This window comes from Barbus barbus, assembly GCF_936440315.1.
Source record: "Barbus barbus genome assembly, chromosome: 41".
Lineage (NCBI taxonomy): Eukaryota > Metazoa > Chordata > Actinopteri > Cypriniformes > Cyprinidae > Barbus > Barbus barbus.
This window is the reverse complement of record NC_136719.1, coordinates 8,990,224-9,016,619: the sequence shown is the minus strand read 5'-3', so window position 1 is coordinate 9,016,619 and position 26,396 is coordinate 8,990,224. Positions and strand designations below refer to the sequence as shown.

At 38.3% G+C, this 26,396-nt stretch overlaps 1 protein-coding gene across 3 annotated transcripts in view; it reads right to left on the bottom strand.

Moving 5' to 3' along the window:
• LOC306860840 (laminin subunit alpha-5-like) overlaps nucleotides 1-26,396 on the bottom strand; it is a 90,661-nt gene that overhangs the window by 30,372 nt on the left and 33,893 nt on the right. For 2 of the 3 annotated variants that reach the window (XR_013783418.1, XM_079402792.1), the window contains exons 6-34: nucleotides 26,292-26,389; nucleotides 21,704-21,819; nucleotides 15,504-15,622; nucleotides 15,221-15,311; nucleotides 13,682-13,816; nucleotides 13,419-13,463; nucleotides 13,167-13,307; nucleotides 12,698-12,835; nucleotides 11,371-11,505; nucleotides 11,126-11,260; nucleotides 10,894-11,031; nucleotides 10,752-10,804; nucleotides 10,354-10,453; nucleotides 10,114-10,166; nucleotides 9,924-10,029; nucleotides 9,746-9,845; nucleotides 9,505-9,661; nucleotides 6,698-6,827; nucleotides 6,093-6,235; nucleotides 5,904-6,007; nucleotides 5,658-5,811; nucleotides 4,841-5,004; nucleotides 4,334-4,442; nucleotides 4,140-4,237; nucleotides 3,501-3,693; nucleotides 3,190-3,316; nucleotides 2,954-3,093; nucleotides 2,756-2,871; nucleotides 1,314-1,525 (exon numbers count right to left, since the gene is read on the bottom strand). Coding sequence is in view for 2 of the 3 variants with exons in the window: in XM_079402792.1 (XP_079258918.1) it covers nucleotides 1,314-1,525; nucleotides 2,756-2,871; nucleotides 2,954-3,093; nucleotides 3,190-3,316; nucleotides 3,501-3,693; nucleotides 4,140-4,237; nucleotides 4,334-4,442; nucleotides 4,841-5,004; nucleotides 5,658-5,811; nucleotides 5,904-6,007; nucleotides 6,093-6,235; nucleotides 6,698-6,827; nucleotides 9,505-9,661; nucleotides 9,746-9,845; nucleotides 9,924-10,029; nucleotides 10,114-10,166; nucleotides 10,354-10,453; nucleotides 10,752-10,804; nucleotides 10,894-11,031; nucleotides 11,126-11,260; nucleotides 11,371-11,505; nucleotides 12,698-12,835; nucleotides 13,167-13,307; nucleotides 13,419-13,463; nucleotides 13,682-13,816; nucleotides 15,221-15,311; nucleotides 15,504-15,622; nucleotides 21,704-21,819; nucleotides 26,292-26,389 (3,550 nt within the window). In the remaining variant the exon portion in view is untranslated. Of the gene's footprint in view, nucleotides 1-1,313; nucleotides 1,526-2,755; nucleotides 2,872-2,953; nucleotides 3,094-3,189; nucleotides 3,317-3,500; nucleotides 3,694-4,139; nucleotides 4,238-4,333; nucleotides 4,443-4,840; nucleotides 5,005-5,657; nucleotides 5,812-5,903; nucleotides 6,008-6,092; nucleotides 6,236-6,697; nucleotides 6,828-9,504; nucleotides 9,662-9,745; nucleotides 9,846-9,923; nucleotides 10,030-10,113; nucleotides 10,167-10,353; nucleotides 10,454-10,751; nucleotides 10,805-10,893; nucleotides 11,032-11,125; nucleotides 11,261-11,370; nucleotides 11,506-12,697; nucleotides 12,836-13,166; nucleotides 13,308-13,418; nucleotides 13,464-13,681; nucleotides 13,817-15,220; nucleotides 15,312-15,503; nucleotides 15,623-21,703; nucleotides 21,820-26,291; nucleotides 26,390-26,396 lie in introns of those variants that run through there. The other variant, XM_079402793.1, reaches the window with a different exon arrangement.

The window sequence follows — 26,396 nt, the reverse complement described above, 5'->3', positions numbered from 1 at the left end:
GCCTATAATGTTAAAAATCCACCAACTAATTTTTTATAATAAAACCAATAAATCATAAAGTCTCTCCAAACGAGCTGTTTCAGATTCTCCCTCTGTGCACGTCACTGAGGGGAAAAAGTCCGGCCCATTTGTGACACTCTCTACCCTATTAGCATAAACACAGCCCTGAGTGAGAAGCTGCGGTCCGCTATTATTGGAGTTATATACAATGTCAGCACCAAAGAGGCTTTACAAGTGTTGTGTTTTGGGACACTGTGGTTAAATTTCATTTTCGAACGATATATCCCGGAAAAAAATCGGTAACACCCCCTATATGTTTAGGAATTAATACCAACGCTTTATGCGCGAACGTCAGCTGCAAAGTCAGTATCACGCGTTTGTTTTCCAAATTGCTTTTCTGAAAGAGCTTCTTGGCACTCTGTAAGGCTTATTGCTAAAGCTATCATTGTCTCTGTGTGTTTTCACTGATGCTGCCTTCAAGTGCTAACAGAATGATTGTGAATAGGAATGTGGTAGTTAAAAGTTGCATATGAAAGCAATGTGAGTCGATCACTTGAAGTTGTCGAGCTCATTATCAGAAGTGGGACTTATAAAGTTTGTGATTGCATGAAACCAGCTATGTTGTTATTTTTATCCCGCAGTGCTCCCCGTCTGTGTAATTCATGAACGTGAATGCCCATCTTTACTTCTGAGAGACTCTGCCTCTCTAAGACATCCCTTTTATAGCTAATCATGTTACAGACCTGATGTCAATTAACTTTATGTTATCTATGTTCTATTGTGAATAAAATATTGGCTCATGTGATTTGAAAGTCTTTTAGTTTTCATTTTATTCAAAATTTAAAAAACATCCCAACATTTCCATAATTCGGGTTGTATATTTCAACAACAAATAGAAACTGTATCATTTAGAAGTTAATTTAAAAACAATTTACATGTTTGCATACTATTTTTTTTTTTATTTGAGTGTTGATTATAATAGTTAAAAATAAATAGTAATTGAATTTAAGTTTGGGCTCTGTTGGTAATTGTAACCTATAGTAATGTAAAAGGGCTCCTATAGTTTAGAGAAGAAGCTGAGGTAGATTTGTATCCCTAAGAAAATTGTAATTATAATTGAATTTGTTTTAAAAAAAGAGCAATTTGATCAGTAAACCATTGTTTAATTTAAAAAAAGAAAAAAAAGCAATTTGTGTTTATTTTTTTCTTCCTGCTGTACCAAAACCATGCCGAACCGTGACATCAAAACCGAGGTACGTACCAAACCGTCATGTTTGTGTACCGTTACACCCCTAGTGGTTGGTGATACTCACGTCTACAGTTGGGGAAGCCATAGTATCCTGTGGCACACTGGGAACAGTCTCGGCCAATCACGTTGGGTCTGCACTTACACTGTCCTCCGAAGGCCTCGCAGGTATCGCTCTCAGCGCCCACCTCATGACAGCCGCAGGGCACAGCGCCGTTATTGAAGAACGCTGACAGAGACACGGCAGAATTACGACAGAACGGAGAAGCTGTGGACGGGCTGAAAGGAGAAAGGGAATGTTAAGATGGATGGCACTTAATGTTTAAGTAATGTTTAAATAATCAGGATACGTTTATGAACGATACATATTATCAGACGTATTAGTGATTTTTTATTTATTTATTGGAATCAGCCATATTTAATATTTAATTTTGTGTAATTTCAATTTTTACATTTAAGGTTTTTATTAATTAATTCATTTACTTATTTAAAAACAATCACTTAAAGCTATATTTTAAAAGTATAACACTTAAATGTGATATTTTGCAAATCTCAAATTAAATATACTATACATTACAAAATAATTTTATAAATTTGTATACTATTATAGTATTTATTAATAATTTATAATAGCATTTATATTTATATTATCCGTTTTCATTTTAATTTTAGTTTGTTTTGTATAATTTTGTTTGTGCTTTTGTTATTTTTATTATTATTCTTTCTTAAATATTACAATCAAACTTTAATTCAGTTTTATTTTAGTTTTAGTACTTCAACTAGTAGCCAAGGAAACATTTCTAATTTTCGTTTAAGTTTTTTAAACCTAAGCATTTCATCTCATATGTGACCCTGGACCTGGTCTTAAGTCGCTGGGGTATATTTGTAGCAATAGCCAAAAATACATTGTATGGGTCAAAATTATTGATTTTTCTTTTATGCCAAAAAACATTAGGACTTTAAGTAAAGATCATGCTCCATGAAGATATTTTGAAATTTCCTACTGTAAATATATCAAAACTTAATTTTTGATTAGTAATATGCATTGCTAAGAACTTCATTTGGACAACTATAAAGGCAATTTTCTCAATATTTTTATTTTTTTGCACCCTCAGATTCCAGATGTTCAAATAGCTGTATCTCGGCCAAATATTGTCCTATCATAACAAACCAAACATCAATGGAAAGCTCATTTATTTAGCTTTCAGATTATCCAAATTGACCCTTATGACTGGTTTTGTGGTCCAGGGTCACATATGTATATTTTATGTTATATCAGCTTTATTTCAATTACCGAAAACAATTTTTAATAGTTTTACTATTAAAATAATGGTATGTGTTTTTAGTGTTTTATTTTTATATTTATTTAGACACAATTATATTGAATTTTAATATCTGCAATGTATTTACTTATTTATGGCCTATTTTAGACCTTAACATGAATATAATTATCACCCAGAATTTTTTATATTGTGCATTCCTACGTTTACAAATGTATAAGTATCATACTTTATGTAAAAGCTGTTTTGTCCACAGTTGCTGATGAAGTCGTAGGATTTGTCCAGTGGCTCCTCAGACAAAAAGCTGGGGCTGTAAGTGCTCTCTGGCACCACCAGCACATAGTCCTGGAAAACAAAACAGAGAAATAGAAGTGTCATTGTTATTGTCAATTCTTATTACCTTCAGTAAAACGCCAATGACACTCACCAGCCACAGTGTCTTTCTGTCTGGAACACGCAGGGTCAGGATGACCTCATAGTCTGTCACATCCAGGATAATCTGGTTCTCTGACATAACAACACTACGACAACCATAACCATGGGGACAAAAGGATGCGTTGACGTGGCCTGAAATACAAAAAAAAGACAGTTAATAAAAAAGCATTTTCATTGATAAAAAAAGCATAAGTTGATAAGTGAGTCTGTATTAATCTTTTTGCTCACCCTGCCATATGCGTCCTCCGTTGATGTGGACCTGGACGTTGTAAGTTGGGTGCAGGGGCTGATGGTAATGCAGGATGAACACATAACGACCCAGTGCATGTACACGTGTTGAAAACATTACAGCATTCTGGGAAAGGAAGCAGACAAATAAACAAGAGAAGTGTGCTTTTTGTATTAGCATTTAAATATCAGAAAGAGGAAACTACAAGACAGGAGCAACAGATGGATAAATGGAGGGGAAAATGTTCTTTTAAAGGAAGAAACAGTAAGACATTCAAGACAGCAATGAGAGTGTAATAGCCCTGATGTACCTGATTAGGATCCAGAAGCATGTGTTCACTGTTATCAGCAGCGGTAGGTGGTCTGGAAGTCATTTGTCTGTCTGCATAAAGGCCAGGATCGGGGGCTGAAGCCATAGTCGAATTCAGCACAGAAGAAGCCTGACCCTCTTTTAAGACCAGAGACTGAGGAGGATTCTGGAAACGAGATGGGATGCAGGAGCCGCTGGACAACAGAGAATATAAAACGTGAATAGGATAAACCCTATTGCGATAAATAACACACAAATGTTCTTCACATTGATACCTAAAATAGCTAAAAATCATGTAAATGTCTTATAATCATGGGTACTTATAACTGTAAATATGTAGGATCATCAAATGTCATAATTTAAAAACTAAATGTGATTTCCAGAACAGTCAGCGCTTGCAAGGCAGTGAAAGAATTTTGTTTAGGTAAAATGGTAGTTAGAAAAACTAAATAAATAAAATAAAATAGTACAAATGGTTAGAAAAGTTGAATACCTAACAATAAAAACTAAAAATAATAATAATAATAATAATAATAATAATAATAATAATAAACCTACAAAACAAGTGTTTGAGTGTAATGGCACATGATGCAGCACACAAGACGTAGTTCAAGATTTCCATGTTGTATGTGTTAGTCACCTGTCTGGAGAGAAGCGCCCATGTGTGTTGATGCAGTGAACTCTGGGCTTTAGGTACTCCATGGTGAACTGAGCGCGAGGGATGAGGAACACTTTGTGCTGGAAGGGAAATCAGACACACACTTGTAAATGGCGTGTTTACAGTGGACACAAATAGCTTTTAGGGCAGATTCAAGCAGTAAAAAACTCTCTCACAAAGAAAAAACTGCTTCTGTCTGTGGTAAGCAGGATATCAGCCTCTGTGGAGAGAGTGAAGACTGCCACACGCTTCTTGTCATCTACAGACACTGCACGACACAGGAAACTACATACATACACAGAAAAATGAAGAAAAAAGAAAAAGACCAACTGAAAAATTAAATTGCAATGGCAAAATAGCTCATTTAAACCTCATTGTGGTTGTGATGTTACATTAAATATGACTAATTTAAATGTGCATGCAAAGTGTCTAACCAATCATAAACAATGTCATGTAAAAGTCTTAAATGTACAGTATCAAAAACAGCATGTTTAATTCTATGAGTCAGATAGAGAGTGGAAAATGTAAACTAAATTTGACTGTTCTGATGCAAAACAACCTTGACCAACAGCAGAAAAAAGCTTAGTGTAAAAATCAAAAGTACATATTATGACCCCTTCAGGTTGAGTGTGAATACCTGAAACAAAAGAAAAGGCAAATGTTGCAATGCCACACAAACACACCTGTATTTGCAGTGGAGCAGGGTTATTTGCTCTTGATGAGTGCTTTCACCTGGTGAATTAACAGACACATTGAAAGTTTGAGGGAATTGGTCTTCACTGGCGTACTCGACCACCAACACATACTCTCCAGGAACAGGAACACGACCACGCAGCTGAAGGTTCATCTGAACACACAAATAGGATTTTATTTGTATAAGTTTGATATGGACTCTGCAAGATTATTTATTTATTTATTTTATATATATATATATATATATATATATATATATATATATGACGACAATTCAAGTTGTCGTCACCACATCTAGATGCCTAAATACATTGAGTTACTGCCATGTGATTGGCTGATTAGCAATTTGTGTTACCAAGCAATTAAACAGGTGTACCTAATAAAGTGGCCGGTGAGTGTATAAGCAGGCTACTTTTAAAAAAATTACTTGTTTAAAATAAGTGTTCTTTAAGTATCCGAAAGTTTACAGACAGTAGTTATGTTTTTTTCCTTTTTCCTGTATTTTTAGCTGTATTTTTTAAAGTTTCTGCTAATATAACAGTTTACGTAACAACAAACCAATGATTTTAGAGCGTTCACACTATATTCCTTGATTAGACAGACAGGACAGCTGATTTGGTGGTTACCTAGCAACATAAAAAAACACTGTGCGTCGCTTTTCAAACTTGAAAGACACGTTCTGTCTGGTCGGGGCCTAATGCATCCTTGCTAAATAAAAGCATTCATTTCTTTCAAAAAAGGAAAAAAGTTAACTTATTTTCACTGTCTAAATTTGCAAACATTGTTTCAACGTGTGCACATGCTTACATCATTGCCGCTGCAGATGGCCATGCTGGGATGGCGGGGAGTGATCTTTTCAGTGTGGCAGGGTCTGGGCAGGTGATTATCAGACCTGCAGTTGGCATCATTGCTGGATATGGATGGGAACTCATCCAGAGACAGATACTTGTACTGCAGACAGCTGAACACACCAAAATACAGATTACTTCAGTCACAGTGAATTTAACAGTTATGCACATGACATAATACACAAAAAGTTACTGTACTACCGACTTTTGACTAGCATCCTGTGTGTTGCTGTATGAACAGGGTTCAGTCACTTGAAGTTGCAGGATAGGAGCCTCATAATATGCACTGGGCAACAGCACCAGGTAGTCCTGCAGAGCGAAAGAGACACAGAGTGTGTTTAGGGTTTTTTTATGTAGGAATAATGTTGAAAGCATCTTTAAGAGGGGGTCCTACCAGTAAAATACCCTCTGCCTCAATAATCACAGTCCAGGTTCCTGGGTTCAAGACAAATGGCTCTACAAAACTGTTCTGAGGCACGTTCACAAATGTAGGTTCTGAAGTGGGTGCAAAGACGATCTGCTTGGACTGCTCAGAGCCTGCAGAGAGAAGGATGGAAACCTGTTTTATGGGGATGGAGTCACAGCATTTGATGAATCAATAAAACTACGAAGTTACAGAATTATTGAATATTAAACATATACAACAATGGATCTTATTATCAGCTTTTGGAGTATAGGAGTAAAGGAGTACAGTTATGGAGTCATTTATCAATAGAATTTAAAATATAAACATTTAAAAAAATATAAGAATTTTAAAAAATAAAGCAATTTTATTTCATGTAATAGTTTATTTAGGGTTTACACAATTGGTAAAGTAAATTAAAATCCATATGTCTCGATGAAAAAGTAAATGAAATTGTTGCCCTTTGCTCTAGGTCTTTTTATATGTACAAGAACCAATGGCGTAACCATTATAAGCCATATAGACCAGTCTGTTAAATCTCTCCTTTGGGTTCACTGAAAGAATGAAAGTCTTGCAGATCGAACCATCAGACATACCTCTTCTGCTGTTCTGATAGGCTGTGATTTTACCGTTCGACAAGGTCAATCTTGTGTTTACATATCTGAGGATGAAGCGCGTGAGATACATGTCTGCTTCACGCACGTGCACCATCATTTTAACCGTATTCTGAGATGAAGGACAAGGAAGACAAGGGGAAGAGAAGAGAGGGGCAAAGAGGAGGGGAGGGTGTACAGCACATAACACGGTCTGTGTTAAAGACCTGAACTGTGGCTTTCTGATCAAGATGGGTGTGATCATGTGATAGATCTGAGATGCAGGTTGCGGTGAGAGTCTGTCTTGGACATGGGAGAAGAGGGAGGGTGTGTGAAAAAAGCAGGAAGTCACCAGCTCAGAGAGCAAAGGATTTAAGTGAGGAAGGTAGAAAGATAGAGAAATGTAGATCATTAAAACAGAGGGTGCTCAAAAACTTACAATTCCCACACAGGAAGTGTCTGCCATCCTCGATCACAGAGACCCGCCCCCTCACGTCCATGCCCCCGCGGTTCACATAGTGCAAGACCACATAAAACAGGTCTGGAGAGCCAACCACCACCTCAAACAGAACCCGAGGCTAGAGAGCAAAAGAACGGCCCACAAGAGACAGACACAGACAGAAAGAGAGACAAATGCAAAGCTGTTGCTCAAAACCACCACCAACCAGCACTACAGCCCAACGCAGCAGACACTATATGCAAGCAGCACCAATTCAAAGCCGTGATCAAAGCCCTCAGCCAAGCCAAAGACAGCGCATTTCAATCACACAACGCAACACAACATCTCAGTGTAATTTTACACACAGACATCAACTTGAACATCTTGAATATCTACAAAATGATGATAATGATAACAACATTTTGAAATAACTTGACATTATTATTGAAGACCAGCAATAAAACATAATAATGGCAATATATACATGTCAAAGTCAGACATGCCCCTTTGCCAGCTGTGATGCCTGGTTACTGGTTTAAACTTGGCCCAGTTTTTTTAAATATTTTTGGGTCAGCACACCTTAATACTGTAGCTTCAACAATTGATTGCCAATTCAAAGTCAATGTTTGAATAAACTGACAGCTCGGATGCCCATGTTATGCAGAGCAGTAATAGCTGCTAATGGTGGATATTTTGATGAATCAAAAAGTTTTTTCTATGTATAAACTGTTTATGTAATAAAATATGTTTTCGTATGTCCCTTATCAGTGCAAATTTATCACCAATTTAAACGGATTCATGCCAATATTGTCCAAAACCCCACTTTTTCCAAACTTTTGGAGGGCAGTGTATTTCTGAATGAAAAAACTTTACAAGTGAAATTAATACAAAAACTGCTATAACACATAATATGTAATAATAATAATAGTTATTATACAGTGCCTTGCAAAAGTATTCACACCCCTTCATTTTTTTCACGTTTTATGTTGCAGCCTTATGTTAAACTGCTTTAAATTACTTTTTTTCCACATCAATCTACACTCCATACACCATAGTGACAAAGCACAAAACAGGTTTGTAACATCTTTGCAAATTTATTAGAAATAAAAAACTGAAATGATTCCATCGCATATGTATTCATACTCTTTTCTGGGACACTTGAAATTTAGCTCAGGAGCACTCGTATCACTTGTAAATGTTACTAGAGTTGAGTTAAACTGTGGCAAATTCATTTGAATGAGTATGATTTGGACAGGCACACACCTCTCAGAAAAGGTTTAACAGCTGATAATGCATATCAGAGCAAAGACCAAGCCCTGAGGTCAAAAGAACTGCCTGTAGAGCTCAGAAACAGGTTTGAGTCAAGCCACACATCTGGGGAAGATTTCAGAAAAAAATCTGCTGCATTGAAGGTTCACAGAAGCATGTAGCCTCCATTATCCATAATGGAAGAAGTTTGAAACAACCAGGACTCTTCCTAGAGCTGGCCTCTTGGCCAAACTGAGCAATTGACAGAGAAGGGGCTTGGTTATACTGGTGACCAAGAATCTGATGGTCACTCTAGTTGAGCTCCATGATCATATATGCAGATGGGAGAAACCTACAGAATGACAAACATCACTGCAACACTCCACCGATTTGGGCTTTATGCCGGTGTGACCAAACTCAATCCTCTTCTCAGTGAATACACATGAAAACACACTTGGAATTTGCAGAAAAGCACCTAAAGGACCCTCAGACTCTGAGAAACAAGATTCTCTGGTCTGATGAACCTCAATTCTAAGCATCATGTTTGAAGGAAACCAGCTCTGCTCATCACCTGCAGAGTACCATCCCAAAAGTAAAGTGTGCTGGTAGCAGCCTAATGCTGTGGGGCTGTTTTTCAGTGGCAGGGACTGAGGGACTCAGTTCAAAATGGGAACTGAGGGAAAAGCTCAATGCACAAAAGATATATTGAGATAGCCTTAATGAAAACCCAGTCCAGAGCATTCAGAACCTCAGACTGGGCAAAAGGTTCACTTTCCAACAGGACAATGACCCTAAGCACACAGCAAGAGTGGATTATAGACAACTCTGTGAATGTCCTTGAGTTAAGGGTATGAATACTTATGCAATATACTTATTTCATTTTTTTTTTTTTTTTATAAATTTTCAAAGTTGTCACAAATCTGTTTTTTGCTTTGTGGTGTATGGAGTGTAAATTGATGTGGGGAAAAAAGTAATTTAAAGTAGTTTAACATAAGGTTGCAACATGACAAAACATGAAAAAAATAAAGGTGTATGAATAGTTTCGCAAGGCACTGTAAATAATGTAATTTAAAAAATAGATTTCAGGGTGACAACATAGTCTAATAAGTGTGTGTTTGTGTACCTGTATGGGGGACATCTGGGCATATCCCCTCCAGCTGAAGCTCTCAAACTCCAGAGGATTGTAACCAAACCTCACTGGACGTCCATCCATGGTGGTGCCTTCCTCCACTTCAAATTTCATATGGTGCAGGTCTGGGAAATAATGATCCGGCCGAGGTCTAAACAAACACACCAGAGTCATGACAGAACCCCACACAAACTGCACATTGCTACATCTGTATGTGCTTTTTCCCGTCACTCACTGGTTGCATTTGGGTCCCTCCACATTGGGTCTGCATCGACACCGCCCGTGCCTCTCATCACACGCCTGCCCAACAGAGCCTCCAATGTCACACTGGCAGCCTAGATGCAAAGCGGAAAAGGTTTAACCCATTTCTTCATTTGAGTATTTAGAATGTCTGCATGGAATTGATTTTGTACCTTGGCACCCAAAGTAGTTGTTCTTCTGAAGTTTGGAGTACCCATCTTTGCACACATTACATGTGCCGCTGCACACGTTGGGTTTACAGTAACACTGGCCGGTGCTCTGTTTCAAACACAGATAGAGGTTTGTTAACTATGCCCTTGGAATTGAATTTGTAAGATGGAGTTATCATTGATATTTCCATACCTGAGTGCACTCTGCAACCTCGCTCATAGTTCCTATTTTATTACAGTCACAGCCTGCAACATCAATAAAAATATACATTAGCAGAGATGTATAATGTATTTTATTTTATATACAGCAAACTGCACTGTCACTAGAGTCTGATTTGCCACCAAAGCGAATAAAATGACAGTCTTGTGTTTACATGTTGGCCCAATTACTTAAAATTACATTTTGCTCTGTGTGTCCAAACCTTTCTCTTACTTGAGCATCCATAGACTGTGTCGGGAGAAAGATTCCAGTAGAGAGGCTTGCAGCGATCACACGCCACCCCCTCTACATGCGGCCAACAGTTGCAGGAGCCCTGAGGAATAATAAATAAAAAAAAAGCACTGAGAGTCTGGAATAGGAATGAAAATTTGTAAAAAAAAATACTGTGACTGATCCTCATTTACAGCGGTAGTTTAAAAAAATAATGTAAAAGATACAAAATACTGACTCTGTCTATAGAATTGCTACATACTGCACAATGTTGTTTCACAACATATTGAACATATGTGCAGATATGCACAAATATAACAACATGAATAATTTACAGCACAATATGCATTATCCATTCTAAACGCAGCCATGTTTAATGAAGAAAGCTCAGTTACACTCACCACAGTGGGCAGGATGTCATTATGAACAGAGCCTGCTGGGTTACAGGTCCCGACTAGACCACAGAGAAGGAAAGAAAACCATCCGAACTACTTTAAATGAATGTAATATACAGGACCATGAAGATTGTTTAAGTAAGATCACCTTGGCAGAGTGGAAAGCCATATGACCCAGGACTGCAGCTATCACACCTTTGACCCACAATGTTTGGCAGACAACCACACTGACCAGACACTGGATCACAGGAGCTAAAGCGAGAGCCCTCCATTGAACAACGACATGCTGAAACAGAGAGATTTCAATGTAAAATCGCCTGTTACCACTGACAATCCTTCTCTAGGTAATGTTGGCCTGTGATTAGAGTCATGTGACTTACGTGTGCAGCTGGGATAGGAGTAATATCCGGGTGCACACTGGTCACATTTGGGGCCCCTATAGTTGGGTCTGCAGTTACACTGACCCGACAAGGTACAGCTGGAGTCCAAAGATGTGCGAGGGTCACAAGTGCACACTGGGAAATTGAATCCAAATAGTTATAATCGAGATAATACAGACAGTGAATCTGCAAACATCAGACTGAGCCTTTCTTTAATGTATTAAATCACTGTGTGTGTGTCTTACCCTGGCAGTTTGGATATGAGTGGAACCCTGAGAGACACTGATCACAGCGAGGACCAGTGAACTCCGGCCTGCACAAACACTGACCGGCCGTGTTGCATATCTCAGGCATAGAGCCCACAACACTGCAACCGCAATCTACAGACAAAGAGAGAAATAAAATTGAATCAAATGTTAAGTTTTGAAGTCAACAAGAAATGCTTTCATAATCCATTATACTTCTGTAATGTGACATTTCAAAATGGAAAAGGACATTTAATGAGAAAGTTAATATTCAATATTAACGAACTTGCATAGTAGACACAATTTTGCCTGAATTATTAAGAATTTTTAATCAAATATTTTGAATAAACATTCAGTGACTTGTAAAAAGTTTTGTTCCTCAAAGAGTTTTTGAAGAAATCAATTCGGATAGGTAAATGATTCAAAGACTCGCTTATAAAGACAGTCCCTTTTTTGTTCCTGAATGAATAAATGTTTTTGAACAAATCTATTTAGTTGAGAGAATGGTTCAAATGATTCACTCAAAGACAGTCACTTGTTTCATTTCAGAATGAATCAGTATTTTCAAATAAATCAGCTGAGTGAACAATTCAAACTATTCATGAAGTCCCTTTTTGTTCCCGAACAAATATTTTTGAACAAATCAGTTGACTAAAAGATTAAACGGCTCTTTTGAGGCAGTCACTTGTTTTGTTTCTGAATGAATCAGTGTTTTTGAACAAATCGACCTAGTCGAGTGAATGATTCAATGACTCGCTTATCAAGAGAGTCACTTGTTTTGTTCCTGAATGATTCAGTGTTTTTAAACAAATTTATTTGGTTGAGAGAATGATTCAGTGAACTCGCTCATAAAACAGTCACTTGTTTCACTTTAGAACAAATCAGTGTCTTTGAATGAATTGGACAAGTGAATGATTCAAATGACTCAGTTATACAGACAGTCACTTGTCTCCACCTACTGGTGTAATGATGTAAACTGCAAAGAGAGTCACTGAAAAATCTCCACCACTAATATACACACTTACAGTCTGTAAATGTGCAAACAAACAAGCAGAGTGAAAAGTTACACCACTTAGCCAATCAAACTGGTAATATCAACCAATCAAGTTACTATATTTTATAATGTGCACTGATAAATCAAATGCAATAAGACCAAGAATGTGTGTTAATAAAAGTAAATAGGGTCAATTAAAAATTCAAGTTGACCTTAATCAGAGCAGTAAAAGAAGAGGAAACAGTTATTGAGGCTGCACTGCAAAGTTCATGGTTTGGCAGCACTCATGGGGAATTTTGAAGTTTAGTGAGATTAGAGTTGGCAAGCACTCACATTGGCACAGTGGGTAATTGAAGTAGCCGGGTGCACACTGCTCGCATGAATAACCCTGAAACCCGCTCCGACACACACACTGGCCCGTTAGTGCATCACAGGACCCATCCAGGCAACCCTGGCCTGAACACTGACAGCCTGGGGAGAAGGGAGCGGAACAAGAATGTGGGCATGTTTGCATTGCCTTTGTCATTGGGTGGTGTATTGTGCTCACAAACACTCCAACTATGTGCAAGATCAACAGCAGTTCAGCAGACAGACAAACACTGATGCAACAATCTGCATGTGTTTGCTCAGATGTTACCTGCTGCAGTAGATTACACAGAAAAGACAAAAATGAGCAGAATGGGACAGCTGATCTGATCTGGGACTTAACAATGGACAGGCACACACATATGCTTAATGAAATGACAACGAATTACTGTAATTAACTCAGTGACAATTATAAGAACCATAAAAACCTGCTTACGCTGACAGTTGAGGCTGAAGTGACCAGGAGCACAGGTGTCACAGTGTTCTCCGATGAATTCAGGTTTACACACACATGTATTGGTGCGAGGGTCCGGCCTACAGGAGTTCCCTTCTGTGCCTGCAGCGCTGCACTCACAGTCTGCACAACACAAGAAACATAATAAAATGTTTGAGAAATCAGTGAAGGAGAATAAGAATCAAATCAGATTCAAATCGAGATGAATCAAACTGAATCAATTCAATGTCTTACTAATAATTTCCCCTGCAGGTCTGGCCTCTCCACTGATGTACCCCTCTGACAGAAATAAACACAAGCAACTGTATAATAAACAACAAGAATTTCTTTAAAAATATATATACTAAATATTTGTTTGATAGTTGTTTAGAGATAATTATCCACACTAGATGAATTCAACTGAAAAGCACTGCCTAAAACCTCCATGAAAGCTTCAAAGACACACACACACACACACACACACACACACACACACACACACAGAGAGAGAGACTTACGGTAGCATTCAGGGAAGCCTTCGTATCCTTCAGCACACATGTCACAGTTCTCACCGGTGTAGTTGGGCTTACAGTAACAGCGTCCGGTCAGATCCTCACACGTGCCGTCAGTGAACTCAGACTCACACAGACACTCTGAAAAAAACATGAGAGAATCAGAGAAAACCAAAAAAGAAAGGAACATGCTTCATCAATATCTACAGATCATTTAAAGGTACGGTGGGCAGTTTAAGAGAGGCTAGCAATAGCAAGCTAGCTTTGAAAGCATAAGATCCCACCCTCCCTGCAAATCACTCTCCAAAGTCACGCCTCCTCCAAAACACATGAACGCACTCCGGCAGACCAGAGGCTAATCAGCGACGCAATTAGAGATGGCTATAGCCCCTTTCGCACCACTTTAGTTCCAGAACTAAAAGTACAGTACTAAAGTACTGGGACGATTTTGCGCAAACTATTTCCCAGTACCATTTAAAGGGTTGCATTCGCAGTGGGTAGTAAGGAAGTGGCGTAAGCCGGTCGACTAGGAAGTGACGTAAGCCGGTCGACAGCGACGTCATTTGTGCGCAGCATTCAACAACGAAAACAAAGAACAATGACGTTAACAACAGGAGGATGCTATGATCGGAGCTGTGTTTTTGTTGTGCCTCGCGGGTTTCACAATAATGGACATGGAATGTTTACACAATATGTGTTTACACTGTGTTTTAAATCATGATGGGTGAGGGCGTTTTCGTACGCGTTTAGCCAAACAGCGTACACTTATGTCACGGATAGTGTTTTAGACCCTACTCTGAAGTAGGAGCTAATTTAGTTCCTCCAAACGGAGTTCCGGGAACTAAAAGAGTTCCTTGTACCCGTGGTGCGAACACATCAAAAAGTGGGTAGTTCCACAATTAGTTTGGGTACTATGAAAAGGTTCCTGCGGTACGAAAGGGCCTATTGGTGGAGGGTTGAATGCAGCGTTGTCAGATTACCTCACGTCTCATTCAACAGTGATGAAAAATTACAGTAAAAAGTGCATAATATTACAATAATAAAGCTTTTGAATTTTCGCTCGGTCTGCAATAGCGCAATGGACTGCGCGAACAGGATGCACGGAGTTATGTAAATACATACGTTGACAGGCAGGTAGGAAAGCCTATTGTAATCCTCGGGCCGAGGAATATGATTGGACGAACATTTTATGGTCCTACGCCTTCCACAGACGATATAAATACATATAAATACATTTAGACCACTTAGTGATTGCTTTCAGAATGTGAAGAGACTTTCAACCAGCATAACAAAAAATTTTTTTTAAACCAAATCACCTACCATGTCTTTAAATGCATGCATACAGTTCAATTTTAATTATGTCAATTATGTATGACCAGTGCTGCTTTTACCAAAAATAATTTTCATTAATCGAAATGGGTGAAAAATGTCAACAAACATTAGAAATGTTGCTTCAGCAACTAAAAGAAACCAAATTTTAAGTTGAAGCAATAAAATGACTAAAATAGAAAGAAATTACAGCTAAATAGATCATGGGAGACTCACTTGAACAGGCGAATGGGGACTCAAGAGGATGATCAGGTGATCTGTAATACCCAAGAATGCAGCGCTCACAGTTGATGCCTGTGGTGTGATGCTTTGAAAGAATAAAAATCACCAAAATCATAGAATGTATTTGCTAAAATAATCAACAGTTGTTTCCAAACCTAGTGAGTGTGCAACTGACAACCAAAAATGTTATATGCACTTATGTTGCCCATAAATCTTGAGCCACAGCCAATGCATTCGCACCACTTTCGTGTTAGTGTGTTTGTACACCTGAGCCCACCTGGCATTCAACGCACACTCCTCCACCACTGTATTCTCCCTGCATGCTGAGACTGGCTCTCCGCTGGTCGATCTCTGGATCATAGTAGCACTCTGATGAGTGTCTGTGGCAGTTACATGCTGCAAACACACATACAACACGCTGAGATTAATAACTCATCTGTCAATACAGAGAGAACAATATACAAGCAGGATAGATATAAGCAGGGCAGGACATGCACAAAACACATCAGTGTCCACCGGAAGAGTTCAGACTGTACCGAGAGGAATGACAGCAGAGAAAGGAAAAAAAGAGACAAGAGGACAGTAATCAGCTAGGAGTGAAGTTAGCAAGGGGAAAACATCAGAAAACCATGAGGGAATCAGGATCGCAGCTGGAAATACAAGTTAAAAAATATTTTCAAATAAAATAATTGTGTGTACAATTACAAACATTTACCACGGTGACCAAATTTTATGTTACTACAGTTGTAAATACTAAAATAGAATTAGTCATTTTGGTATTAGATGTGGCATATTTTGGGGAAGGGGAAGTCGTGGCCTAATGGTTAGAGAGTCGGACTCGTAATCCGAAGGTTGCAGGTTCGAGTATCAGGCTGGCAGGGATTGTAGGCGCTCTCTCCTCCCTCAATACCACGACTGAGGTGCCCTTGAGCAAGGCACCAAACCCCCAACTGCTCCCCGGGCGCCGCAGCATAAATGGCTGCCCACTGCTCCGGGTGTATGTTCACAGTGTGTGTGTGTTCACTGCTGTGTGTGTGCACGTTGGATGGGTTAAATGCAGAGCACGAATTCCGAGTATGGGTCACCATACTTGGCAGTATGTCACTTCACATATTTTAAACAAAATCTAATTATGATTTCACAATACTAACAAAAATTGCTGATTTGTATAGATGTATGTGTTTATGATGTGTGATTAGACAATCACAGGGAAACCTGAACGGACAATGTGTGACTAAAGACATTAACATATTGAGATGAGATCAAAATTTGACAACAAATTGTGATTACAAAGTATTTTACATAATGTGACAAATCAAATATTGGAATTATATTAGATATCGGCGTTTGCCTCTTCCAGTATACTCTTCTTAATACTGGTTGATGAATAAAAAGTACTATTTTTATACAGTTACCAATGTTATAAAAAAAAAAAAGTTTACAATTAGTTAAATTATTATATTTATTTCCAACCCGAATTCCGGAAATGTTGGGACGTTTTTTAAATTTGAATAAAAAACTAATAGACTTTCAAATCACATGAGCCAATATTTTATTCACAATAGATAACAAAACAAATGTTTAAACTGAGAAATTTTACAATTTTATGCACAAAATGAGCTCATTTCAAATTTGATGCCTGCTACAGGTCTCAAAATAGTTGGGACGGGGCCATGTTTGCCATGGTGTAGCATCTGGTTATGAGTCTGGGCATTAAGGTTATGAGTTTCTGGAGTTTTGGTGTTGGAATTTGGTCCCATTCTTGCCTGATATAGGTTGCCAGCTGCTGAAGAGTTTGTGGTCATTTTTGACATATTTTTCATATAATGATGAGCAAAATGTTCCCTATAGGTGAAAGATCTGGACTGCAGGCAGGCCAATTCAGCACCCGGACTCTTCTACCACAAAGCCATGCTGTTGTAATAGCTGCAGTATGTGGTTTTGCATTGTCCTGCTAAATACACGTCGTCTGGAGGGGAGCATATGTTAATCTGTTGGCATATGTAAACCTTTATATACCTTTCAGCATTCATAGTGCCTTCCAAAACATTCAAGCTGCCCATAACGTATGCACTTATCCACCCCCATACCATCAGAGATGCTGTCATTTGAACTGACCGCTGATAACACGTTGGAAGGTCTCCCTCCTCTTTAGCCCGGAGGACACAGCGTCCGTGATTTCCAACAAGAATGTCAAATTTGGACTCGTCTGACCATAGAACACTATTCTACTTTGAAACAGTCCATTTTAAATGAGCCTTGGCCCACAGGACACGACGGCGCTTCTGGACCATGTTCACATATGGCTTCCTTTTTGCATGATAGAGCTTTAGTTGGCATCTGCAGATGGCACGGCTGATTGTGTTTACCGACAGTGGTTTCTGGAAGTATTCCTGTGCCAATTTAATAATGTCAATGACAGAATCATGCCAATGAGTGATGCAGTGTCATCTGAGGGCCCGAAGACCACAAGCATCCAACAAAGGTCTTCAGACCGTTACACACAGAGATTTCTCCAGTTTCTCTGAATCTTTTGATCATGTTATGCACTGTAGATGATAAGATTTGCAAATCCTTTGCAATTTGACGTTGAGGAACGTTTATTTTTAAAGTATTCCACAATCTTTTTACGCACTCTTTCACAGATTGGACCGCCTCTGCCCATCTTTACTTCTGAGAGACACTGCCTCTCTAAGACATCCCTTTTATAGCTAATCATGTTACTGACCTGATGTCAATTAACTTAATTAGTTGCTAGATGTTCTCCCAGCAGAATCTTTTTTCAGCTCTTTGTTGCCCCCGTGCCAACTTTTTTGAGACCTGTAGAAGGCATCAAATTTGAAATGAGCTCATTTAGTGGATAAAAGTGTTAAATTTCTCAGTTTAAACATTTATGTTATCTATGTTCTATTGTGAGACAATCTATTGACCCAACATTTCTGGAATTCAGGTTCTATCTCTCTCTCTCTATCTCTCTATCTATCATTTTTGTGCTATGATTATTTATTTTAAAGTCCATCAGGAATTTCCATAGACTTTCCATAAACTTGAATTAGCTGTGATTAGCAAACATTTTTAGGACAAATTTACTATTAAAACATGAACACTTTATTAAATTTACTATTAAAACATGAACACTAGGAGTACTCCTTAAAAAAGCTACAATAAATGATCAATTGAATAAATTAAATTAATTTTAAAGATTAACTAAATATATATATATATATATATATATATATATATTTATTAGGGGTGGCACAGTACATGTATTCGTACCGAGTCACGGAACGGACATCTCGGTTCAGTGCTTGAGGCCTTATGACGAATACAGGCAATTCACCCCCAATCCAGTAGGGGGCGCCCGCAGTGATGCAACGCTGTTTGATAACCGCCAGCAGAGGAAATGCGAATGCCATGTAGCGCCATAGGTATCCATTCACACCAGACGCAATGCAGTCGCAGGATGTCTATTCGCGTCTTTGCATTGACAACATGTAAATCACTTGTGCTTAACGCTTCATTCGCGTCTGGTGTGAACGCAGCATTAGAGTTGCGCATTTGAAAACAAAGCCCACTAGACAGTGACCATGTGCTGATTCTGAACCAAGCAGCAACCTCCTGGTCTCTCTCTTGAAACCAACACGGAAGTGACTTAAACTGTAATCCGTCAACTGGCCGCTAGAGGCTGGCTGCAAAAGGGAGTCAATCCCATAGACTCCACATGCTAAAATGCCCAACTTTACAGCAGAAAAAATACCAACTGCGCTGTCAAGTTAGCAATGCTAGAACTGATGTGTGTTGTTGTTGTTTGTGTGTGTGTGTGTGTGTGTGTGTGTGTGCGCGATCACGTCAACTGTTTCCTTATACCAGCAGAATCAACTTTAAACACTTATTGTCTTATTAATAATCACTGTTTAAAAGGTCTGCTTTTATTTGTGTTCACTCGCAACGAAAACAAAACAGATTTTATATATCACATGTAATAATGTTTAGTATTTTCACATCTTCACACTACTGACTGTTCAAAATAAATTAAATTAAATCGAGCATAGTAGATTTCTTTTTTTTTTTTTTTCTGTTGTACCGAAATAGTATCGAACTGTGACCCCCTGAACCGTGTGGCACGATACACAGATGTCACGGTTCGGTGACATCTGTGTATCGTGATGTCACGATACACAAAAAAAAAAAGGTTGAGCAAATTTAAAATTTTAAGGCAACCAGCTTCAGCAGATTTTTGAGTTTTCTCAAAAATGTTACTCAGCAAATGACGAGTAACAGTTTTTTAGCACAGATTTATCTTGCGCTTTGGACAAGCTCGTGCAGCGCTATTTGAATACATGCAATTCGTGCATGTATTAGAAAACATAACATTCTGCAGTTTATTTACTAATCGTTTGAGGCCATTTCGCGATTTCAATCATCATAGTAACCAGCAACAACCACCTCTTCCTCTTCTCATCGGATATGAGATACAGCACTAAGCAGTCTCTCGCTGTCGGTGCTTCGTGCTTGTAATGATTTTTGCGTCTTTCTCTGACAGTATTAAATACTTTCACACTGCAGACGTGTTTTACTGCATTAGTGCGCGCCTCTATTTGATCACGTCACGTCATTGTTCGGTACAATTTATTCGGTCTTTTCACTTATTCAATTTTGGTAGCCGAACATTCAGTGCATCCCTAATTGTCAGTTGTTTTACTCGTTTTGCTAAAGGTTTTTCTTTATCCACTTGCCAATAGAGTTATAATGTCACTTTACATTTCCCTAGAACTTCAGGAAAAATATATAACTAGGGCTGGGTATCGAGTTCGATACTTTTTAGGCACCGACCGAATTGCCTCGATACCACCGAGTATCGAAAAACGTCTTGTCGTTCGGTACCAAATTTCGATACCTAAGGGGTTAATCTCATCACCGTCAGTGAGCCAATAATCCTGCAGCACTAGGTGTGTTTGACTAGAAAGGGCGCGGCGCTGATTGATCAGTGTTTGACCTCCACAAGAGCGTTTCGAAAGCGCACGAAGCAGTCCGCTCTTTATATCGCGCGGTTTGTTTACTAACGTTACACACAGACTGAAGCGCGCGTGACGCTCGCGGTGATTTCAGCGTCTGCCGTCTCACTAAATGAGGACATAAACACATGAACAACATCTCCAGACCTGCTCTGAGAGTCAATTAATGAGCATTTTACCGTTTGATTCGAGGAAAACTAACGTCATATCATATACACACAGAACTGTAAAGGTATTCCAGGCAACCCGTCAAAATAAAAGTTCGGATTAACTCGGAAGACTGCGGCAGAAATATATTAATATTGTTCAGCAGAGTGTACATACTGCTACTATTAAAATTATTAAAACTTTTTTTTTTTTTTTTTGGAATGATCACACAACAGTTATTCCATGTTTTAATTTTAATAGTAACCCCCCTTTGTTTGCCAAAATAAATAAAACTTTGATTTTCAATAATTTAAAGATAAATTAAATGAATGTTTTATGTCTTCATTTGAAAACCAGATACAGAACACAGAATTTCTGAGGAAAAATAAAACCTTTCATTAGGCTATTTTAAGAATAAATTTAAATAAACGTGTTTTTATGCATTCAAATAATTAGACATACTACACCAGAATTTAATAACAATATAACATATGGTAAAACACCCACTTATGAAAGTGGATGAAGATTTAAAATTTCTTGAAGTCTTTAACAACCTAGAAATGATGATTCTGTCTGAGCTTTGTGTTTTAAAATGAACACGCACTAATGTAAACGTAGCCTAACAGATGTGTAAACTGAAAACTATTTGAACTTTATTAAAATTATTTATTTATTGTGTTGGATATATTTTGTTCCTTTGTGCAGTGGCTCAGGAGATGAGGCTTTGAGTCTGTATAAATATCAACAAGCTAAAAAAATATATTTTTTTAAGATAATGTAATCTTATTAATGGTATCGAAAAAAGTATCGTTCAGGAACCGGTATCGAACTCAAGGTATCGGTATCGAAAATTTTTGAACGATACCCAGCCCTATATATAACACAACAAAAATGTGGACTATGAGTATGATAGTCTCATAGTCTTTTACATTTGTTAGAATGACACGTTGAAACGATAAAAAAGGGAGACTGTAGGTAGAGAAACTTGTGTGATTAAAAGTGTAAAGACAGAGAAAGAGATCGCAGTTCCAGACAGAGATCATTCAAGTTTCTGAGTTTGAGTGAAGATATTCTGAACTTTCTGAAAACGTCACACTCATACTTAGTTAAATGTCACGTCTATTAATCCATAAAAAAGAGCACTGTTAGAAAGAATAAAGAAAATGCTGTTCTGCCATCAAGAAAGGAAAGCAGAAAAAAAATCTCCCACAAGAGAGAAATCATGTTTTGAGAACAATATGTCAAGGAGGGGCCCGGCAGGTGCTAAATCTTTGTTTTGTTGGCTCACTGGATGCAGAGGGAGAGGAAAACTCACATTCACAATCATTGGCACTGTAAGTCGTGGCTGGTTTCCATGGAAACTGGTTGAAGCCGGGGCAACAGTGATCACATGACGGCCCGCAAGTGTTGTGCTGGCAGTCACACTGAAGCCTGAGAGACACAGATATAAAAAACAAATCACAGTTTAACAACCAAACACAATCACACAAGTTCATACCCTAACTCCTAAAACATGCTATATGTGTTTAAGCTATATGAGCAGTTCTCAAATATAACTCTTTTGCTATATTTCTGTGAAGAATATGTGGTTTTTCACGTGAAAAGGCTTTCTAATGGAGTCACGTGACGTGCTCATGAACCTAGTCGCACTTGAGTAGAGCTCCGTACGTTTGGCCTCTTTTTGCTGATTTTTTTTCGTTTTGTTTTAAGTTTTATTCATTGGTGGTGCTTTACCTGATGGTATGCAGTCGTAAACAGCAGGAGTTGTCTCCGTCGGCTTCTCCGATTAAGAAGAAATCCAAGTCACTGAACAAGTGATATGATGGACAAGATGGCGAACACAGTTACACACTTTGAGGACATTCTAAGAACCGAGTTGACGGCGATGCGGAACGAGTTCGCTTCTCTCATGTCAGTTGTTCAGTCGCTATGCTCTAAACTGGATCTTCTTACAGGGGAGATGAGAGAACAAAAGAAAGTTGTCGCAGATCACGATAGGCGAGTAGCCGCGCTCGAGCAACAGGTTGTGGACTTAAAGGATCACAATAGGCGCAGCAATCTGCATCTGGTTGGATTGCCTGAAGGTTCCGAAAAGGACGACCCTATGAGCTTTTTGAGGAGATCGCTACCGACGTGGCTCCCATCTCTGGCGGGCAAAGAGATTGAAGTGGAGCGAGCGCATCGCGTGAACACAAGGCTCTCCTCAGATCGTGCTAAACCACGAGTTTTCATCTTTAAACTGCTGCGGTACACGAACAGGGAGCTCATTCTGCGGGCCGCCAGACTTCAGAAGAAGCAAGAGGTGAATGAATGTTCTCCCACGTATTAATTTATTTTCTTCCATGATTCCTCTCGTTCCACCGGTTGGCTACTGGAATAAACTAGATACATGTGTTTCATGGTATAGCCTATATGGGATGGGAAACGTCCTCGTATTAAATTGACTACCTTACAACGATGTAGATTACATGGAGGTCTTTCTTTCTCTAATTTTAGATATATATTATATACATTTTAGACTGTATGCTCAAGCCTTTTCCCTCCGCCCCTTTAGCAGTTTGGTTTGATCCTGATGCTTCTGTATCTTGGAGAGCAATTGAGGAATCTATCGTTTATCCGTATAAATTGAAGCATCTTGTTTTTTCGGGAGCTCCGCTTAGGCAGTGTAAATCTCGGTTTGGTCCCATTTTAACCCACCTCCTCTCCACATGGAGGGATGTTGAAAGGCGTTCTCAGCTAGCTACAAAATGGCATAGGCATTCGCCTATTTTCCACAATAATAACCTTTTGTCAGGCAGTACTCCATTTCATTGTCTGCAATGGACTCATAATTAAGTAAACACTCTGGGAGATATCTATGATGATAGTGGTTTAAAATCCTTCCAGAATCTTAAAACTCAATATAATCTGCCAGGCACCTCCTTTTTTATGTATTTGTGCATTAGATCGGCCCGACGGGCGTATGGGGTGCCTTGGAACTCTCAACTGCCTGTAAAAAAAACAGTAATGTAAAAACAGTAATGTTGTGAAATATTACTACAATTAAAAATAGCTGTTTACTATTTGAATACATTTTTAAATTTAATTTATTTATGTGATGCAAAGCTGAATTTTGAGCATCATTACTCAACTCAACTATTTTTGTATTTTTAACTGAATACAAACTTTGTTATTAACACTACTGTTAAAAATGTTTACCATTGTATAATGCCTATCGTTTCCCATACTATTTAAAAAAAATATATATTATTGTTATTTTTGTATTCTCATAGCTTCATAATATTACAGTTGAATCACTGATGTCACATGGACTATTTTAACGATGTCCTTACTACCTTTCTGGGCCTTGAACGTGTCAGTTGCGTTGCTGTCTATGCAGGGTCAGAAAGCTCTCGGATTTCATCAAAAATACCTTCATTTGTGTTCCGAAGATGGACAAAGGTCTTACAGGTTTGGAACGACGTGAGGGTGAGTAATTAATGACAACATTTTCATTTTTGGGTGAACTATCCCTTTAACTCCACCCTTTATATAATAAAAGAAAATCACCACAGAAACACTCAGTTAAATTGCCAACACCTAGAAAAAATGTGTGTTGCATGTTGAAATATACAGGTGTGACAGTCTCACAGGAAAGCATCTGGTCTCCTATATCCCCATCGCATGTATATCAGTAAAACGCCACAATATCAGTTACACACGCATGCAATACATTTCATATACCGAGGAAATCACAAAGAACAGCAGATTTAACAGAGATCCATGAAGGTTATGAAAACTCCCCCTCCACTCCAAACGCAATGTTAGCATCTGTTTCTTGTTGCTATGATCTGTATTAACCCTCTGGGTTTTGATAAGTCCCTCACAGGAGAGTTTCTTTTTTCAAACTGACACATTTGACACCTTCCAGGTGGTTTATATTCCTGTTTGCTCACACCGAACGCTGCAGGAACCTCTGGAATGACCAAATACAGTAACAGACTATTTATCACCAGGGACAAAAACTATGACCGGCGGATATATCTTGATTACGACATACAAAGAGTCAGGAAAATCTCTCAAGATTCCTGAAATATTACATAAACAATGTGATCTGCTTTATGTCCAAAGGTCTGCTGCACTAAAGGACCACACACCACATATTTTTGAGGATTTCGCTTAAATGTTTGTAAGATTTCATTACTCTTTAACTTCTGGAACATGATCAAAGTAGCAAAAAACTAAACCCACTGGATACATTCCACAAAAACTTCTGCAAAACGTCCAATAACCTGAGAGAATAAAATCCATCTTTTTTGCGAACTGATACTTTTCAAGGCATTGGTCAATTAGCAGGTTAAGAACAGAGAGATCATTTAGAAGCGCGCTGTCTCATGATACATGGCTATCTTCTGACAAGCTAGTAAGTCCAGACGCCTGCTGGGCCTCAGGACTGAATAATGTCCCTCCCCAGCCACCATCACTCACTGTCCTGAGACACGCGCCTAGAGGAAGCGAGCTGCTCTATGAGCCTTCTAGCCAAAAACCTTAGTGCAAATGTCCTAAAAAACAACCTGATCTGGCATTGGTTGTTTTGTGGCATTAGAGACCATGTGGCTATATTCTAAAATTCTGGATTACGTAATAGCTTGTTAAAATGTTGCGCTTGAGGTAAAATAAGATTGTAAGGTGAAAATATGTGCAAAAATGTGAGAATCAGGCAAGTGAAGACTCCTTGGAGCAGAGCATCAGGGCAGCATGTATGTGCCTGTGCTAGTGGTCTGCTGTGCGATTGAAAACTAAGGGTAATTTTAACACTCTCAGGCTACAGGAAAGAGCAGATTATGAATGCGTATGATTTCAGCCTCCCGCTTTGGCACACACGCACATTTACAGAAAGAAATGGCCCTCAGCTCTTAAGGTCATTGCACACGGAGTCCGAAATTTTCGTCTGAATTTTTCGCACGTTAAAAAATAAATACGACCTCACGTTGTGTCAATCACATTTACACACTGCCTCCGAAACTTTCGTCCGTCATAAGAAAATTCGGATCAGGTTCAATTTTCTGTTTTTTCGCATCCATAATAAGCATTTTGATAGGAAAGGATGACGAATACGATTTTTTTTTTAAAACGCACAGTGTGCAAGGGCCTTTAGTCTTGGAAATATGTGTATAAGGTGTATGGACAAATCTGTGAAATATTTTAATATTAGCGAGAGTGTAGGAATAACATTTGCATATAAGTGTAATTGCATCTTACCACACTTTATAGTTTTAAATGGCATCATTAAGTGGATTGTGTGGCAACAACATGGCAAAATATGTTTAATTGAAGTTTCGGAATGGTCAGATTCAGTCAATATTCAGTCAATATTATTACAATTTAAAATAACTGTTTTCGTTTTGAATTCGTTAAAATGTAATTTATTCCCGTGATGTCAAAGTGATCATTACTCCAGTCTTCAGTGACACATGATCCTTCAGAAATCATTCTAATATGCTGATTCAATGCTCAAGAAACATTTATTATTATTATTATCTTAGTATTCTTATTATAATTTATGTTGAAAACAAAACATTGTTTTTCAGGATTCTTTAAAATGATGGCTCAATTTTCATTTTTGGGTGAACTATCTCTTTAATGAATAGAAAATTCAAAAGAACTGCATTTATTGAAATAGAAATCTTTTGTACGATTATAAATGCCTTCAGTTACGTTTGATCAATTTAATGCATCCTTGCTGCATAGAAGTATACATAAATAAATAATTACTAAAAATTAAAAAACACATGCTGTCCCCAAACTTTTGAACAGTAGTTAAAGTATGAGTACAGGAAATTAAATACTTGTATAACTTCTTGTGGCACATGTAGCCTGGCAGGTGTAACTTCTGACTTCTGATATTCTTAAAAGTCACTTACTTGTATGGGTCGTTGGGATCTTGGGCATTACAGGCCTCAGCGTGGCCATTACACACACATCTCCCTCCAATACTGATGTCCTTAATACTGTAGTAATACTGAAGA